This window comes from Miscanthus floridulus, chromosome 10, assembly GCF_019320115.1.
Source record: "Miscanthus floridulus cultivar M001 chromosome 10, ASM1932011v1, whole genome shotgun sequence".
Taxonomy (NCBI): domain Eukaryota; kingdom Viridiplantae; phylum Streptophyta; class Magnoliopsida; order Poales; family Poaceae; genus Miscanthus; species Miscanthus floridulus.
Window position 1 is genome coordinate 26,844,697 of NC_089589.1, and position 19,179 is coordinate 26,863,875.

At 42.6% G+C, this 19,179-nt stretch overlaps 2 protein-coding genes across 2 annotated transcripts; both read left to right on the forward strand.

Annotated features, from left to right (window-relative positions):
* The first annotated feature begins 250 nt into the window (after positions 1-250).
* On the forward strand, positions 251-2,338 carry LOC136488284 (uncharacterized). Its single transcript, XM_066485272.1, has 3 exons — positions 251-672; positions 1,072-1,144; positions 1,454-2,338. The coding sequence occupies exons 1-3, from the start codon at positions 251-253 to the stop codon at positions 2,336-2,338; spliced, it is 1,380 nt and encodes a 459-aa protein (XP_066341369.1).
* A 13,409-nt stretch (positions 2,339-15,747) lies between these two features.
* On the forward strand, positions 15,748-18,851 carry LOC136485109 (L10-interacting MYB domain-containing protein-like). The gene is made up of 6 exons (XM_066482054.1): positions 15,748-15,887; positions 15,981-16,300; positions 16,387-16,459; positions 17,303-17,817; positions 17,915-17,960; positions 18,567-18,851. Exons 2-5 carry the CDS (start codon positions 15,983-15,985, stop codon positions 17,924-17,926), a joined length of 918 nt encoding a protein of 305 aa, XP_066338151.1. The 5' UTR covers positions 15,748-15,887; positions 15,981-15,982; the 3' UTR covers positions 17,927-17,960; positions 18,567-18,851.
* Positions 18,852-19,179: the final 328 nt, after the last annotated feature.

Below are 19,179 nucleotides of genomic sequence, written 5' to 3' on the forward strand. Positions count from 1 at the left end.
GGATCCACGAAATGTAAGGTTTGCTCTGAGTACTGATGGAATGAATCCATTTGCCAAGAGGAGCAGCACACACAGCACATGGCCAGTGATCATGACAATATACAACCTTCCTTCATGGTTGTGTCAAAAAAGAAAATATCTTTTGCTAACCATTCTTATTTCTAGACCTACACAACCTGGAGTTGATATGGATGTATTTCTAGAGCCCTTAATGCAAGAGATGCAAATACTATGGGAAGTGGGTGTGAAAATGGTCGATGCGTTCCGCAAAGAGACATTCACACTGAGAGCAATTATTATTGTCACAATTAATGATTATCCTGCTCTCTTCTCATTATCAGGCCAGTTCAAGGGAAAGGTTGGTTGTGTAGAGTGCATAGATGGAACATGGCACGTGTCTCTTCCTCCATCTAACAAGATAGTGTACATGAGGCATAGGAGGTGGCTACCGGCAGGCCATAAGTACCGCTTACAAAAGATGAATAAGTACTTTGACAATATGGATGAATCAAAATCTACTGCTCCATCAGGTTATAGTAAAGGGCACAGAGTGTATAAGATAGTTGAGAATGTCAAGTTTGTGTTTGGAAAAAAGACCAAAGATGGGAAACCAAGAAAGGTTGTGAAGGCAAATGAGGGGGACACATTCAAGAAGAAGTCTATTTTCTTTAAGTACTTATCGTACTAGAAAGACTTAGACGTACGATATGCGATCGATGGTATGCATGTTCAGAAGAATGTGTTTGACAGCGTAGTTGGAACTTTGCTAGACATAAAGAGCAAGACAAAGGAAGGTCTCAATTCATGTTTGGACATGCAACATTTAAAGATCAAAAAAGAACTTCACCCTGTACTCCTAGAGAATGGGAAGTACCATCTACCGGCAGCAAGCTATAACCTGAACAGAGAGGAGAAACATGCAATGTGTGTGTGGTTGAAGAATTTAAAAGTTCCATCTGGTTTCTGCTCCAACATAAGGAGTCTTGTTTCGATGAAAGACCTTACACTCACCAACTACAACTTACATGATTGTCATGTAATGCTGACCACTTTTCTTCCTATTGCCATCAGGGCTATAAATCCAGTGTTCTTAAAGATGGCAATCACACGGTTGTGCTACTTCTTCAATAAGATATCTGAGAAGGTAATTATCGGTGATGAGTTAGAGTCCCTATAGAAATTTGCTGCAGAGACATTGAGCTAGTTGGAGATGTGCTTTCCCCCATCGTTCTTTGATATCATGGTACACCTTATTGTTCATTTGGTGCCTCAAATTGAGGCATTGGGCCCCATGTATTTCCATGAAATGTGGACGTATGAGCGTTTCATGTCAATATTGAATGGCTATATGTCAAATCGTGCTCATCCGGAGGGTTCCATGATAGAGGCATACACTACAGAAGAGGCCATTGAGTCTGGAGGACCATTATGTAATAATCTCCTAAAAGACCAGGTATCAATTGGTTTGCCTCCGTTGCGACATGAGGGAAGGCTTGGTGGACGAGGGAGGATGGGACGGAAATCATTCATCCCGCCAGATTACAACATAGTCCTAGAGGTACATTACAGCATACTACAACAACTCATAATAATGGACCCATTCACCAAGCAGCACATGAAAGAGCTTCATGAGGAGAATCCAGGATGCACAAATGATTGGGTACACAAGGAACACAAGCGTCGGTTCACCGCATGGCTAAAGAATTTGGACATGACAGATGAATCAGAAACCATCAAGATTTTAGCATCTGGACCATCAAGCCAGGTCATATCATGGCAGAGCTATGACATTAGTGGCTTCACATTTTCCACCAGTTTTAGGGACACCAAGCGCATGGCACAGAATAGTGGCGTTCGATGTGAGGCTGTAGATGAAACAACTGGTGAAGAAACTACATACTTTGGATTCATTGATGACATATGGGAGGTTGAATATGGTCCACGCCTGCAGATTCCAGTGTTCCGATGTCGATGGGTTCAAGATAAACATGTCACTGTGGATAACTATGGCCAAAGAGTTCTTGATCTAAGTAAAGTAGGTTACAAAGATGATCTGTGGATCCTTGCTAACCGTGCTGCACAGGTGTTCTATGTGGAACAAATTCTATCTACGAATGAAAAGAAAAGTACCCAAAAGCCAAAGCACGTAGCAATCCCTGGAAAGCAACAAATTGTAGGAGTTGATGGTGTAATGGATTTAGAGGATGTTAACCAGTTCAGCGAGATGTCTCTTTTTACAAAGTTTGAAGAAAAGATAAAAAATGTGGAGAAAAGTATCCCGCAAACCTCTTTGCCCTGGGTGCGCCATGATGGACAAGGAAGGACTGTAGCACGCTAGATTGTTTATCATGTAACTAATGTATCACTTATCATTTGTACCTAATGCTACTCTTTCTTATTAAGCAAGATGTTTACATTTCCCCTTGTTGTATACCTTTAGACTATGATATTATTTTCTAACTTAATTAAACAAATCTTAATTAAAACCTCTTTCCCCTTCTTGTATACCTTTGGATTCTATATTATTTACTAACCCTAGGTACATGAAATATTAACTAACCCTAATTAACAAACCTTTAATTAAAAATCTTTTCACAGGCGGGCGTCATTGACCGCCGCCTGTACTAATATATTAGTACAGGCGGCTGTTGATGAGGGCCGCCTGTACTAATACATTAGTACAGGCGGCCCTCATCAACAGCCGCCTGTACTAATATATTAGTACAGGCGGCGGTCAAGTACAGGCGGCCCTCATCAACAGCCGCCTATACTAATATATTAGTACAGGCGGCGGTCAATGACGCCCGCCTGTGAAAAGATTTTTACAGGCGGTGGTCAATATGGCCCGCCTGTACTAATGTGCTCCAATATAAGTTCCCGCGCGTGGCCCGCGAAAATTTCTAAGTCCCGGAGGCGCGAGTTCAGAAATTGGACGCCGTCAGGCTGCCGAAATCCGCCGCCGCTCCTCCACCGCTCGCCGGACCGCCACCGTCGTGAGCTGCCGCCGCCACGCCGCCGAGGGACCTCCACTCCGCCGGCACGCCTCCACGCCGCCGCCGAGGGAGCTCCGCTCCGCCGCAGCGAGCCGCCGCCGCCAGCAGCTGCCGCGCCGCGCCGGGAATCCACCTACGCGCCGCCGCGACCTCGCCGGAACGCCGAGAGGTAGGCCGTGCACACCCGCCACCGCCGAGCTCCGCTCCGAGGCGGCTCCGATCGGTGCGACGGCGGCTGCCATGTGCGCCGCCGCGCGCGCGCCCCTCCGAGCGCCGGCGGCGTTGCCTGCTGGGCCTGCTGGGCCTGGCAGGCCGCCTTGCCTTTTTTTTAATTAATTAGTAATGTTTTATTAGTGTTTGTTAGGTAATTTTGTTAGTAATTAGCTAATTTTTTTTGTTAGGGCTTACTATGTTTTTTGTTAGGGTTTTTTCCATAATTTAGCTATGTTTTTTCCATGTTAATACTTATATTTCATGCATAATTAGGGTTTGTGAAATAATAATTAGTTTGTTAAATAGGGTTTCCTATTTAATATTCATTATTTAGGGTTTGCAAATTAGTGTTAGTTAATTAGGTTTGTTAATAATAGGTTCGCTAATTGATTAGGCTATGTAATCCATGTTAATACTTGTATTCCATGTTTATACTTATATTCCGTGGTTATACTTATATTTCATGCAGATGAGTACTCCATCAAATGCTGAGCAGGCCGATGCCCAGATAGGTACACGGGGATCTGACTCCTCTAGATCCGAACCTTATAGGAGCCCGAGCGTATCACCACGTGAATCTCCTAGAGCTAAGAAGGCCCGTCTTGAGTTGGAACGTGACCCTAATTACAAGCCTGAAGATGAGCCAAATGATGATGAGGTATATATGCTCGTAGATTGTCTATACGAGAGAATAATGCATGTGTATGTATGTACCTAACAATTGAATTGACAGGAGGTGTTCTCTCAAGTTGTTGCCGAAATGGAGGTAGAGTCACAAGATGTTCATAAGGACACGGCGCCTCAAACGACCGGGACATCCTCCGAGCAAAGAAGTACAAAGAAAAAGAGTGATCGGGCACGAGGAGATAGAGGAAGGAATAGATTTCCAGATGAAGTTTATAGGATTATAGAGATTAGCCCGAGCGGAGAGCCCTTAGCACCTCTAGAGGCGCTACCCAAATTTAGGGCCGCCATTGGATGGTTAGTAAAGGAAGAATTTGATATCACCTGGAGTGATTGGAGTATGGTGCCTGAAGGAAAGAGGAAGAATTGTTGGACTCGATTGTGCACTAAGTTTATTTTCCCGGAGGGAACAGAAGGTTTGGTCAAGGGTCATGTCATGAAGCAGTTAGCAATATCATTCCCGGGCTATAGGCATGATATGAATAAAAAGTGGCTGCAGAAGGGGCGGGACCCAACGAAGCGGTACCCTATCACAGCAGAACAGTGGGCACATTTTAGTGTCATAAAAAACTCCGACGACTCCAAGGCTAAGAGCCAAGCCGCCTCAAGACTTGCGAAGAAGAACAAGTACCACCACCACCTCGGCACTGGCGGTTACAAGACCAAGATTCCTAAATGGAGGGCAGAAGACGAAGCAAAGAGGAGAGAGGGCAAGTTGGCATTGACAGATATAGTGCCAGAACGAAGTGCGAATTGGCTTCGCGCTCGGAAGGCAAACACTGAGAGCGATGAGATCTCTTGTCCCGATGAGATCAAGCCAGTTGCCGAGAAGGTTTTGGAAGCAACAAACCTGGAAAAGACAGGTGCCTTCAAGTCACAGAGGGAGAGGGACAGCCTTTCCCATGCTCTAGGTAACAAAATTATATTTTCCATTTTGTTCGAGTAAAATAGAAATCGACACTGACATTAAATATCATGTTGTAGGTAACCCCGAGCATCCAGGTCGTGTACGGGGTGTCTCATCCAGAAGCACCTGGAAAGAAGGGTTTGGTGAAGAGTGGAAAGGCATGTATAAGAAAAGAGAACGACATAAGGAGCACATGAAGGATTTTTTTGAGCAGCAGGCTGCCAAAAAATTTAGGGATTTGATGGAAGACTTCGTTAAAAACCCTGATCCTGAAGTGATGAAGCGGTTGGCGGGAGCAGTGTCTGCTCAACAGATGTCATCACAAGCTCCTTCATATATGCAGCATGTCCCAGCTCAACCCTTGGGTAGCCAGGAGATGGCCACACAATCTATGCCCTTTCCAAGCAGTATAGCGTCAACATCAAATCAGGACCATTATCCAGTTGACGATATTGATAAACCTTGGCCTTGCTCATTGTTAATTGGATATGGCCTTAGGAATCAGCATACAAAGCAAGTGGCCACAGGCAATGCCATCCCTGGACGTAGGTTCCATGGTGTCGAGATGCAAGATGCATACTGTAGGGTGGAAGTGTTGACGGTCGAGAGTGGATATGAAGACGACTTCATCGACATCCCGACCTCTGAGGGTATAGAGAAGCTTGGACAAGCAATCAAGAACTTCATACAATGGCCGAGACGGTACGTAAGGTTGATTGATCCACCAACGGCACCCTCTCCACCAGTGCATCAAGCATCCCAAGAGGCCGAAACAAGTCAACAGCCAGCATCACCAATGCATGCCCCAGCATCCCTGTATATTTATGAGCCACCGTCGTCATCCCTAATACATGATATGTCATTCTCGTTGGATGAGCTCGAGGGGCCAGCCAAGAACATGCCTGAGCAGCAGACTCCGCAAGCCAAGAAGGACACAACACCAGAGAAGGAGGTAGAGCAAACTCCCCCGCCACCACCAAAGCAGAATGAAGATGAGCAAACTCCCCCGCCACCACCAAAGCATAAGGAAGCAGAGCAAACTCCCCCACAAGCACCGGCCTCCAAGAAGGCAAAGAAATTTCCAATTCCAAAATTGGTTTCTCCCTATGAGCCAAAAAAGGGGAAAACAGCAGGCACAGTTCTATTTCTGAAAGGGCTTGGAAAGCAGCGGACGGCACGAGTCGTTGAGATCGAACCGTCACAGAATAAGGAAGCCACCGGCCAGGCTACTGAAGTCGTGCCACCAACAAAGGAAGCCCCAAGTGGCGATGTACATGTCGAACCGCCATCAAATACACCATTGACCCTTAAGGATATAAGAAAGCCAAAGGTTGATGATTATGTCAATGTCCCCAGTAACTATGTGCCCGGAAGGCCTATGCTGCAATGGACGGTGCTTGAAAAGGGTCCATGGACGATAAAAAGGTTTCATGACTGGTACATGAGAGCAGTGAATGCTGGCCTGCATGCAGTTAGTGTTGACATACCAGCAGACGTGTTTGCTACTGGCAAGGATAAAAGCAGGGCATTTGTTACCTTCGAGGACATGCACCTGCTGTTGAACTATAGGAAACTTGACGTCCAACTCATTACAATCTGGTGCCTGTAAGTATCACTCATGCACACACATTGTTATTATTAAATTTGGAATGTGATAAACTCTAATATGTGGATGTTGTATGTAGTTTGCAAGACCACGAGCAAAGATCGTTAACTATAGGATCGATGGTCGGTTACCTGAGTCCAATCAGGTTACAAGAAAATATGCACAAATTTGTACTTACAAATGAAGATAGAGCAAAGATAGAGAAGGACAAAACACTAGAACAAGTTGCAGAAGCTGTAAAGGAATTGCAACGAAAATACGAGGACAAATATGCCCTCTATCTCGGTAGAGCAATGCTGAGATATAAGTACAGGGATTTTATATTGGCACCCTACAACTTTGGGTAAGCGTGACCTCGTATACGTACTTCAAATTATCGTGTTAACCCTAAGTACATGTGTCGCTCACTCGTTTATTCATGCAGTGACCATTGGATTGTTTTTTATATTTATCCATTCGAAGGGAAGGTGCTTGTCCTAGACTCCTTACATTATCCTCCTCAGTCGTATCAAACATTCCTGATTCATTTAGAAAGGTGAGCCAACATGCAACCACATCCGTACTTATATGAATTAGAGTTTCTAAATAACTATAGTGTTTTATATTCGATATCTACAGGGCATGGCGGTTTTATAAGAAGCAAAAAGGACCGGTCGACGTCGCCCGCTCAGATCCTAGTGTGCCATTGATGATACAACACCATTATCCGGTAAGTTGTCCAAACACATATCATCATATAAATAATACACAAGGCATGACAATTTTAGTTTAATCTTTTGCTCATTAATTACATAGTGCCACAAGCAACCACCTGGATCGATCTACTGTGGATACTATGTGTGTGAGTTCATAAGGCAGCGGGGACGATACGTCAGGGACAAAAATATGGTAAAAATATCTATGTATGAAGTTTTCTCATTAAAGTTGGAAATATTAATATTGGACATGTGTCAATGATGCTTTTAAACTTTGTTTCCAGCCAAGAAGCAAAGGAAAGGACGTGCCATTCACTCCAAAAACTATGGAAGATATAGTAGCAGACTTGTGCGGTTTTATTATGAGAGAAATAATTCCAAGTATCGGATCATATTTTGATGAAGCCGGTGATTTAGCAAGTGAAAGATTTAGAGCGCTGACAGACCTAGCAGGTCTAAACTTGAAACGAAATGACATGTAAACACCAAATGGTTGAACTCATAAAATGAAATGACGTGTATTATATGTAATTTTATGCTTGATGTTTGATTTCATGTGTACACATCTGTAATATTTATATGTGTTGTATGTATGATGCAATTTTATGGTTCATGTTTGCATATCTTATATATATATATATATATATATATATATATATATATATATATATATATATATATATATATATATATATATATATATATATATATATATATATATGTGTGTGTGTGTGTGTGTGTGTGTGTGTGTGTGTGACAAATATAGTACAGTGTGGAGGCAAATATTAAAATTTGAAATAAAAAAAATAATTACACAGGCGGCACACAGAGTGAGCCGCCTGTGAAAAATGGGTTTTCACAGGCGGCTGACAAAGTGAGCCGCCTGTGTAAATAACTATTTACACAGGCGGTTGACAAAGTGAGCCGCCTGTGAAAACCCTTTTTTCACAGGCGGCTCACAGCCCGCCGCCTGTACTGTGGGCCGATTAGTACTGACCCCTAGTACAGGCGGTGGACTTGGCCGCCTGTATAAATGCCTCTACCACCGCCTGTGAAAACGTTTTCTGTACCAGTGGTGTGTACGGGCATATTCCTAGGATATGCCTTAGCTGTCATATGGCAGAATTGTAAAGTATCTTCCCTGTGTATAGTGACCTATAAATGGAGGAAGCAAACCCCATGTAAAAAAGAGACCTTTGAGTAAATGAAACCCTAATTGTGTTGATGACCCACTTGATTGTGTTGAGGACCCGCCTGTGATCATCTCCATCATAGGCCTACGCCCTGGCGAAGGCTCTCTACCTACTCTATCCTGCTGGGAAGCGCTTTCCCAACAGTGATCATGTTGCTGGTCACCAGTGTACATAGTTATCATGGTCCATATTCGGTCATTCAATCGGCCAAATTTATCACTGGAGATAGTGGTTTGCAATCGGGGATGGCAATGGATGGGTCCATGTCTATGCTGACCCTACAGAGGAAAAGATCAAGGAATTCAAAGCTCATCGTGGTGAATCTGTCTCCTTGTAAGCTGTTCACTCGACCTACCCATTCCTGCTGACATCATCCTTTACGGACACATCGATAAAGCTTTGGAACTGGGATCAGGACTGGGCGTGCACTCGAACATTCTACATGCCTAGGGCGGGTTTGTTCCGTCTCATGTGGAACCCAATTGATGACAGCACTGCTTTTGCAGGAGTTTCCTATGACAAGAGTCTAAAGGTTTGCATTGTTTGCCTCTTCACGTCGAATGTCATTTGACTTTTGTGTATACATACGTACCTAGCTAGTGAGTAAAAACGAGTCGACTGACTAATTTACAACATCCTTCGCCATCATGAAATTTACAGGTCTGGGATAGTCATTCTTCAGATCCTATCATCATGTTTGGGGGCATGGAGAATGCGCATTATCTTTACAGTGATAATCATGATCACCTCATGGTTATTGGTGGTGACCGCGAGACTAATGTCAACAACAGTGCATGCGTACGTGTGGCATTCATCTTCTTTGGAGAAATATTACTAAGCATTAACCAATTTCTTGTGTAGGGGAAAATCGTTAATCATTTTGTTAATTTGTTCAATTAGATATGGGATTTGCAGTCTCAGGAATGTATCCACAGACTTGGCTTTAGCGGTTCTGACATTTATGACATGGCTTGCCACCCAACGCTTCCACTATTGGCTACAAGCCATTCATCGGGGCGGACAGTATGTATTTGGGATACAAGACCTATAGGTCACTATGAAATTTTTTACTATGGTTGAGGGGAATTTCGACGGCTCACGACGAGCGATCCGACAGCTAGAAATGCAGAAGCGTTGAGAAGCGTTTATGAGGGAGGCGTCGGGAGGCGTTAGATATGTCTATGATCGGTGGACCCATATACATCATAACGCCTCCCAACGCCTCCAAAATTGAGGGGATTAGGACTCCAAATAAAGAAGTGGTAATTCTTTTTCGTAGTTCTTTTATGTAAGCAAAGGTAAAACGGCAAATTCATAATTATAAAAATAATGTTTTAAGTAGTATAGTTAGGGTATATGATTCAAGTACTATAGTTAGATAAATATCTTCTTTGTCATTTTTTTTATAAAAAATCTTCTTCTAGGGTCCACCCGCTGCCGTCCACCAGTCCGTGCTACAGGGAGCCGTCGCCGCCGGTGGGTGGGGACCGCGCGGGGCTGGGTGAGTGCGTGGGTGATGGCGCTTGCGGCGGCATGCCAGGGCGAGGGAGATGTCGAGGGCGAGGGTGGAGCTGCCGTTCACGAGGCGGTGGGTGAGTGGCCCGGCCGGGTGGTGCTGTTGCTGGGATACCCGCCGCGACGGCGACCGCCGCCCGCCTCCTCCTGCCGCTGCCCATGCTAGAGAGTCAAGAAAACAACATTATTTCGCGACCCATGCTAGAGAGTCTAGAAATGAGAATAATGGTTTCTGAAAAAAAAATCAATCAATTGCCATGTTCAGGGAACAAGCACTAGTACAGATGATGGCCAATGGCAATCAAGCCCAATGCAGATGCAAAAATGTTGATAGTACTACCACAAGTGAAGCTCAATATTGGATTGTATGACCAGACATAGGGAGAATAAAAAATATAATTAGAATCTTATGATTTCAGACATCCAAGCAATCTTTGCACCTGCACATTTACAGTGCAGTAAGTTCTGAGCAACCAGTCAATCAATTAAATTTCACATGAAAAACACAGGACTCAAGAATGCAATTCATAAAATTATCCCATATATCCATTGGTGTATGTTGTTCGCTGATGATGTAATGTCAGTGGACGAAAGCCAGGCGGGAGAAAATAGGAAACTAGAGTTATGGCGGCAGACCCTTGAGTCTAAAGGTTTTAGATTGAACAGAACTAAAACCGAATACATGAGATCCGACTTTGATGGAGTTGTACAGGAGGAGGGAGATGTGAGTTTGGAAGGTCAAGTAGTGCCTAAGAAGGATACATTTCGGTATCTGGGATCAATGCTACAGAGGGATGGAGATATTGATGCGGACCTTAGCCATAGAATCAAAGCAGGGTAGATCAAGTGGCGATAAGCTTCTGGCATTCTCTGTGACAAGAGGGTACCACAAAAGGTAAAAGGCAAGTTCTATAGAACAGCGATTAGACTGGCTATGTTGTATGGAGTAGAGTGTTGGCCTACAAAGATTCGACATGTTCAACAACTGAGTGTTGCAGAAATGCCTATGTTGCGATGGATTTGCGGTCACACAAGAATGGACCGAGTTCGGAACGATGATATACGTGATCGCCAAGAGGAGCACCAATTGAAGAAAAGCTTGTCCAACATCGGTTGAGGTGGTTTGGCCATGTCCAAAGGAGACCTCCAGAGGCACCAATGCATTGTGGAGTCCTAAGCCAAGCTAATAATATGAGGAGATGTAGAGGAAGCCCGAAATTGACATGGGGGGAGGCAATAAAAAGATATTTGAAAGTTTAGGATATACCTAGAGATCTATGTTTGAATAGGAGTACTTGGAAAGCAGCTATTGAAGTGCCTGAACCGTGACTTGGGGCTCTTGGTGGGTTTCAACTCTAGCTAACCCCAACTTGCTTGGGACATAAAGGCTATGTTGTTGTTGTTGTTATATGAGACGTAGTAAAGGAGACAGTAGTCTAGTTGGACTATATCTACCCTTCCTCGACACACTACATACAGGTACAGGTGAAGTTCGTACTGTTAACTCTACAAGCAGTCAACGACAATAAGAAAAAGAATGTTGGCAATCAAAAACCGGTGTACATTTAGGGATCATCATTAGCAAGCAACATTTTCACTAAGACTGAACTGAAGGAGATGAGCTGACCTGAAAACTGTTGTGGCAGTGCCAAAGGTTTTTACGGAACAAAGTAGTGGGCAACAAAAATATATATGATGAACTAATAATAGTTTAATTACCAAATTAATTCCTGAGATGTGTAACATGTTTGCCCATTAGTAGCTTGTTTGGAAATTTGAAAAAAATTAAATGTTTCTGGAAATTTCAACAAAACATTTCATGGATATTTCAACAGACATTAGGAAGCAAAAAAGTTCATCTCTTTCCACTGTTCATCTCTTTCCTAGAACTCACATCGCATAGGGAGTAGGGAGGTGGACTGAGAGGAACTCACAACGCATAGATCTGTCCGTTGTGGAGCAGCTCGACCAGGATTTCCAGATTCCCAGCCTGCCAACGCGAATCACGTACTACGGCCATAAGGAGCGCAAGGAGTAGTTCCTGTCTTTGCTGCACCATCTCGCAGGCCTCCAAGGCCTCCTTTGGGAGACCCAATCCACGGGGGTTTTCCCACGTTTTTCCCGGGCCAGGCCCCCGCGCGGATTTGGGCCATGGGGAGAAGCCCCCTTGCATTTGGAAGCCCGTCACCCGGGAGAGGGCGACCCGAGCCCCGTACTTTCCACGGGGTGGCTCGTCCCGCACCCAGGGGTCCGGGCGGCTCTTCCCCGACCCGAGCGAGGGCGACGAAGAGGAAGCACCGCCGCCGCCGTCCTCCCGCCACCGAGCTCACCCCCCATCGCCGCCACCGAGCTCACCCCCCATCGCCGCCACCGCCACCGAGCTCACCCCCCCCCCCCCCCCGCCCCCGCCGCCGCCGCCGAGCTCGTCCCCCGCCGGCTTCTTCCTTATCTCCGTCGCCGGCCTCGCGACTGCCACCACCACCGTCCGAGCTTAAAGATCTACTCCAGGTGAGCTTCAAGAACCCGTCCAAGTTCCTCACCTAGATCTAATTCGAATTGAAGTGTGCACCATGGATGCACTAGCCAGATCCAAAGCGCAATACCATTTAAATTGCATACTATTTCTGGATCATCGTTTCTACGTGCAATCTGCAGTTAATAACGAGTAAACGAGGCTAGGCTAGCTAGACTCAAAGTGGAGCTGGATCTGGATCTGGATCTGTTAAATTATCCTAGAAAAATCAAGGATCTTCCATTTTTTGCTATAATGTACTGGTTGACCAGTGAATGAATGTTGTTCTATTTATTGCTGTAATACCAACAGATTTACCTATAGTTAAAATTAGATATTTGCTTGTCATCTTAGTTTGCTTCATCTACAATTCTCAGTTGACAGATTGTTTTCAGGGTGAAGACAAGAAGTGACCCAGCAAGTTCCACTTCCTTCCTTAGCAGCTTAGGTACTTTTGTTTGTCTCTGTTACTGATTCCTCTCCCTTGTTCATTTGAGCTGTGATTCCATGAATTTGCTGCTTTGGTTATATGTTTCAATTTTGGTAATATTTGGACATCTGGTAATATTTGTCAACAAAGCAGAGGATCTCTCACTTTGCTTGACTGTTTTCTATTTGTTGAATACTATAGTACTGGTTGACCAGTGAATGAATGTTGTTCTATTTATTGCTGTAATACCAACAGATTTACCTATAGTTAAAATTAGATATTTGCTTGTCATCTTAGTTTGCTTCATCTACAATTCTCAGTTGACAGATTGTTTTCAGGGTGAAGACAAGAAGTGACCCAGCAAGTTCCACTTCCTTGCTTAGCAGCTTAGGTACTTTTGTTTGTCTCTGTTACTGATTCCTCTCCCTTGTTCATTTGAGCTGTGATTCCATGAATTTGCTGCTTTGGTTCTATGTTTCAATTTTGGTAATATTTGGACATGTGGTAATATTTGTCAACAAAGCAGAGGATCTCTCACTTTGCTTGACTGTTTTCTATTTGTTGAATACCATAATAAATAGTTTACAACTTATGACGAGCCTTTTTTTTTAGAGGTATGACCAGCCTTTTTAGTACCCAGTAGAAGTGCATGTCTGTTATTGATCCATCACCTTGGACGTATTACTTCTATTATTCATCAGTTTGTGTTGCACTTTGTTCTTTACATACCCGCTGATCCATTTATGCTGTGAAACTTGTATAGTAGCTGTTATAGTTTGGCACAACATGGTAACAGATGGTATTCTTTTACTGGACGGAAGTGTTTTACGGAATGGTTCACTGAAATCTCATAATGTCTCGTGCCCCATTCTTTCTTTGGATATATCATTGCTCGTGGTGCTTTGAGAGGAATACAATAGGTCTTTGGCATTCACAAGCCTTATAGGTCTAACCATGCATGACGGGCCTGTTTGGTTCCTGGTGTAGCCTGGGGGCTTCCTACCCAGGCAAATATGCCAGTCCCCAAACCAAACGGGCCCTACATCTGTAAAACTAGGAGCGTGAAGTATGGTACTTAACAACAGTCCTTAATTAGAAGCCAAACAACCATGATTTACTGGCCTGTCAACATCATCATATTATACCTCTAGAAGCTCTTGTTCGCCAACTTTTGCGTTAATGTCTGATATAATGCTAAGAACAACTGTGCCTAATGAGAATATAAGTCTTCATAACTTCAATTGACAGCATAAGCAGGTTTTCTAAAGATAATTGATCATTTAAAACTTTACTGTTCTACTTGTACCTGCTACCGCATGTCACTTGGCACCCCAGATATGCATTTTTACTTTTTACCTTCCTGAATAAATGAATATGAATATCCCACCTCTCAGAAAAGTAAAATAGTGTACATTTATGTTAGTAATCTGAAAATTGCTGTAAACCACTACAGTATTTCTTTTTCCATTTGATCCCTGTTTTTTTTGTTGCTGGCTGATAGTTAGTCTGGTCCTGGTGTAGGATGTGTTGGTTGTGTGTGTTAGGAGTGGGTGCAGGATGTATTTGGACGACATCTGGTAATATTTATCTACTTGACCCCAAATCCTATGAATATGCCAAGTCAATGCAAATAATATATCAACCCTCCTGTTCCTGTCCCATCTACTTTGATTGCATCTATGTTTCTCAACGGACCTAACTACATTGATCTTGGCATCACCCCCTCCCATGATGATTGCAAATCTCTTCTTTTATGTATTGCAGTTCATAGAACTCTTCTTTTATGTTTGGCACATCAGTTATAATTCTTGTTTTTAGTTATATTATATCCTATTTAATAATATTATCCCTATATAATAGATAATGGGTTCTTGGGAGGAGGATGTTAGGCAGTTCATGTTAGATGAGGAAGAATTGCACGATGAACTTTTCTTTGTTATTGTCCCTGCTGTCATGTCATGTCTCTATGATGAAAAGATGCCAGAACACACGTCATCTCTTCCTGGTGCCACAAAGGTCAAAGAAATCCTAGAAGGCCACGAAAATTGGTGCAAGTCAGAGTTTAGAATGGAGGTTGAGATCTTTAGAGCTATAGCAAATCTTCTCAGAGCAGAAAACTTATTACGCGACACACGCGGTGTTAAGATTGAGGAGCAATTAGGAATGTTTTTGTTCATGCTCTCCCATAATGCTAGCATTGAAACGCTGAAGAAAGCATTCCAACACAGTGGTGAGACAATTCATAGGAAAGTCAATGAGGTCTTCGATATAATTCCAACATTGACTCATAGATTCATCAAGCTTCCAAATCCAAACCAAACACATGCCAAGATTTTATCAAACCCTCGGTTCATGCCGTTCTTCCAGGTTAGTCATATATGCTGCTTGCCCTTGTATCATTCTAAACACACTATTCCAACAATCTTAGGTTCCTTTTTACGTGCAGAACTGCATTGGCGCCATTGATGGGACACATATCCCTATTACTATCAATGAAGATAAGGCCCCTCCTTTTAGAAACAGAAAAGGGACATTGTCCCAGAATGTTATGTTCGCTTGTGACTTTGATCTCAAATTCACTTTCATCTCTTGTGGGTGGGAAGGATCTGCGTCTGATGCAGGAGTCCTACGTTCTGCTCTTACGAAGGGTTTTCATGTACCGCCAGGGAAATTCTACCTTGTAGATGGCGGATATGCTAACACTCCATCATTCATAGCACCGTACCGAGGAGTTAGGTACCACCTTGGCGAGTTTAGAAGGCGTGGATCATCGCAGAGAAATGAGTATGCAAACTACAAGGAGTTGTTTAATCATCGGCATGCACAACTTCGGAATCATATTGAAAGGGCATTTGGGGTGTTGAAAAAACGGTTTCCAATTCTAAAAGTGGGAACACACTATCCAATTGAGACTCAGATCAAGATTCCTGCAGCAGCGGCGGTATTTCACAATATAATTAGAGCGCACAATGGGCAAGATAATTGGCTAGATCACCAACCACAATATATCAATCCAACCACTTTTGTTGATATGCCGGAGGGGGATAACAGTTATCCAAGCGAGATAGAATCGAGTGATGGTAACACATTACGAGATCAAATCGCGCAAGCGATGTGGGCTGCCTATAATAATTAGATGGTAATTTGGAGCATTGTTCATCATTTTCAGCATTTTACCTTACATTTATATTTCTATAATTTTAGCTTATGTTTATCTTTCACCATTTTTCAGCAATGTCAACGTCCCAGGGTACAAGGGCTGCATGGACCTACACGTATGAGAAAGGGCTGGTGGATGTAATGAAAGAGCATGTCAATATCCCAATGTACAGGGCACAAAATGGCTGGACAGCAGATGGATGGAGAAATATTGTTAAACGGTTCAACGAAACCTTCCCTTTAGCTCATTTTTCAAAACAACAAATGCAAGAGAAGGAGTTGAAAGGAAACTATAGGACAGTTAGAGATGCCAGAAAAGAGAGTGGTGTTGGTTGGAATGAGACATTAAGCATGATAATTGCCGAACCAAAGAAATGGGAAGACCTAATTGAGGTTAGTCACTTTCTGTCAATTATATAGTACTGTGTTTTCACTATTTTAAGAAGCTAACCAAAATGTTGCTTTGTTGCATTTAATAGAAGTATCCCAAAGTCAGTAAGTTCCAAAAGAAGCCACTTCCTCTTTATGAACACCTGGCATCATTGTATGCAGGTAATTTTCCTTTGTTTGTCTTCTGTCAATTACCTCATCTTAGTTTATCTTCTGCTACCTATTGTACGTTTACATTGCAATCCAGTGTGCACATACATCCTGCACTGATGTTAGCGATCATTGTGTGAAAGTGAAACCATGCCAATTTGAAGCCGGTATGGTTTAGATGTATTGTTTTAGCTGGTATTTTTGGATTGCTCAGAATCTAGCAAACTTCCTAATACTTAACATGGCTTTGCCGGTCTGCTGCAGCACGCCTGGTGCCTGGCGCAGTGTGGTGCTGCATAAAGCTACCACCGCCTACTTGCACTCAAATAGCCATAGCTATAGGGGGGATGGGATGGATGATGCATTGGTACTGTTTGCAGCTGTGCTATGATACGAGTGTCAGGTCACTCTCGCCCACGCGAACCCAAACAACTAGCCTGATTAGCCAAGATATGGATAACTTCTAGATCGAGGACTCTTCTTGATTTGTCTGGTGTTGCCTGGTGTTGCCCTCCCCTCCCATCCACGGCGAATACAGCAAGATTAGCTTCAGTTTACTAGTGCGTTCTCTTTTGCCTCCTCTCCACCAGAGGAGCAAAATTTACATATATAGGAATTTGTTCCCATCCACACTCACTCGGTACAATAGTAAGTACAACATTCTGTTCTATTCTAAATTCTAATGTATGCTACTCTAATTGAGAACATGTTAGGTCATTTTTGGCTTATATCAGGGGGATGGGGATCTATTGGGCCTAATTTTTGAATTCTTGTATCTCAGAATCTACAAAAGCAGATTATTTTTGAATAACTTTGAATAATACCTAAGAGTGCATCTGTGATGTGTATTGATAGGAAGTATAGCCACTGGAGATTTGAATTTTACATCAACCGAGCCACCTAGCATGACAGCACCACCTCCAATTGAAAGAAGTCACTCTGAGCAAAGTACACAGAACACGGCTGCTGGCTCTGATTCTGTTGGCATCAATTTTGGTACAAATACTTTTTCTCAAATTGAGGGCCCAGAAGTGCAATCTGCACCACCCTATCTCAATCTAGAGGAGGGAGCAAGTGCTAGTGGAAAAAAACGCAAGCAAAGTCAAATGGCATCTAAACTCGGCGAATTCATAGACTTGAGAAAGATCCAGATGGAGAAAAATCAGGAAAAACTAGATGAGAAGAAGAAAAAAGAAGATGACTATTCTGTAGAAAAGTGCATTGCTGTTGTGGATACCATAGAAGACCTAACTATTGAGCAGAAGGCAGATGCTAATGAGCTCTTTCAATCTGAGATGAATCGACAGATATTTATGATGACCAAAAATCCAGCTGTTCGACTAGTTTGGCTAAAGAAAAAAATTTCACAGGTATGTTTGCTTGTTGTCTTAGTGTTCTTCTCTTGTAGCATTAGATCATCTAAACTAAACCTGTATTCTGAGATGATTCTTGCCTCATTAATTGCAGATGTCCCAGTGACTAACTGGTGGAGAAGTGTGATTCTGTTTCAAAGGTAAACCCATGTTTGAGTACACTACTGTCTATATTTCCTGTTTTAGTATGGCCAGTGAAAGATGCAAGCTTTAATCTATTATGAAACTGCAGTGTACTTGCAGTGCAATTATATCTTGTTGGATTTATTGGACTGACTTGTAGTGGTGATGTGCTACCAACATAGAGTTATCTATATTCTTATCTGTATTTTTATGGAAAAGATTTGATGTGCCTAGTGGTACAATTAGTAATAACTTTTGTATTAAATTTAATGGTGTAAGATTTGGTTAATGTGCTATCACCAGCAAGTACATAGTGGTCACTGGCTCCTAGCTTTCAGCTTGTGTTTTTGTTTTTGTCATAGAAATTACTAGCTCCTGCAACATACATGTTTAACTGATTCCACAAACAACGCACTGATATGAAACACTATTCGCATATGATTCTGAAATTTCCATTGACAATATTCAGTTACTGTAGTAGATATTTGGTGAAGGAAATGTAGTTTTCTAGTCCTATAGACATACTGAACATATGTAATTGAGCAAAAAAAGTTACTCAAAGAAATGAGCATATGAACTTTGTATACTGAAACTAACTTGATGCTTGTTTATCCTAACTGCAGATGTCCTAGTGAACATAATTGTTGCAGAAGTATTAGTTCATCTCAGGTTATGTGAGTTGCAAACAAAGTTATCTGTTTCAGTTGATGATTCATGAATGATCCGATGTAATAGTGGCTATTACTAGTAGAGTTTATTCTCTGGATCTTAATAAAAATAGGAATATCTTTCTATTATTTAGTGCTGCCATTTTGAATAGAAGGTGCAATAACAATTTGAAGACAATTACAAGCTACTATCTGGATGTTACCTTGTGTACTGCCTTTTAGTTTGGTTCTTGAGATACATTTATGCTCGAGTTGAAGGTATTTGGCGCCAGGTTCTGGAAGAATTTTTTTGTGTTATAATTGCATCTTTGTCCATTTTTTACTTTATTATGGCATTGAATTATTGAATATGTACTGAATTTCGTTGATTTTTTCTCAATTTTTGGGCTTGTTTACCTTGCTCCTGTACTCTCTTTTCCTTTTTTTTGTTTCTTTTTTAATTGAATTTGAACGGCAAAGGATGTTTTTTTCTAAATCCAAGGATGCAGCAAACTGGAAACAGCCGCCGATTCTAACAGCCACTGTGGGCTTGCCTCCCCTGCGCTTGCTTCCAAACAGCACCAGGGAA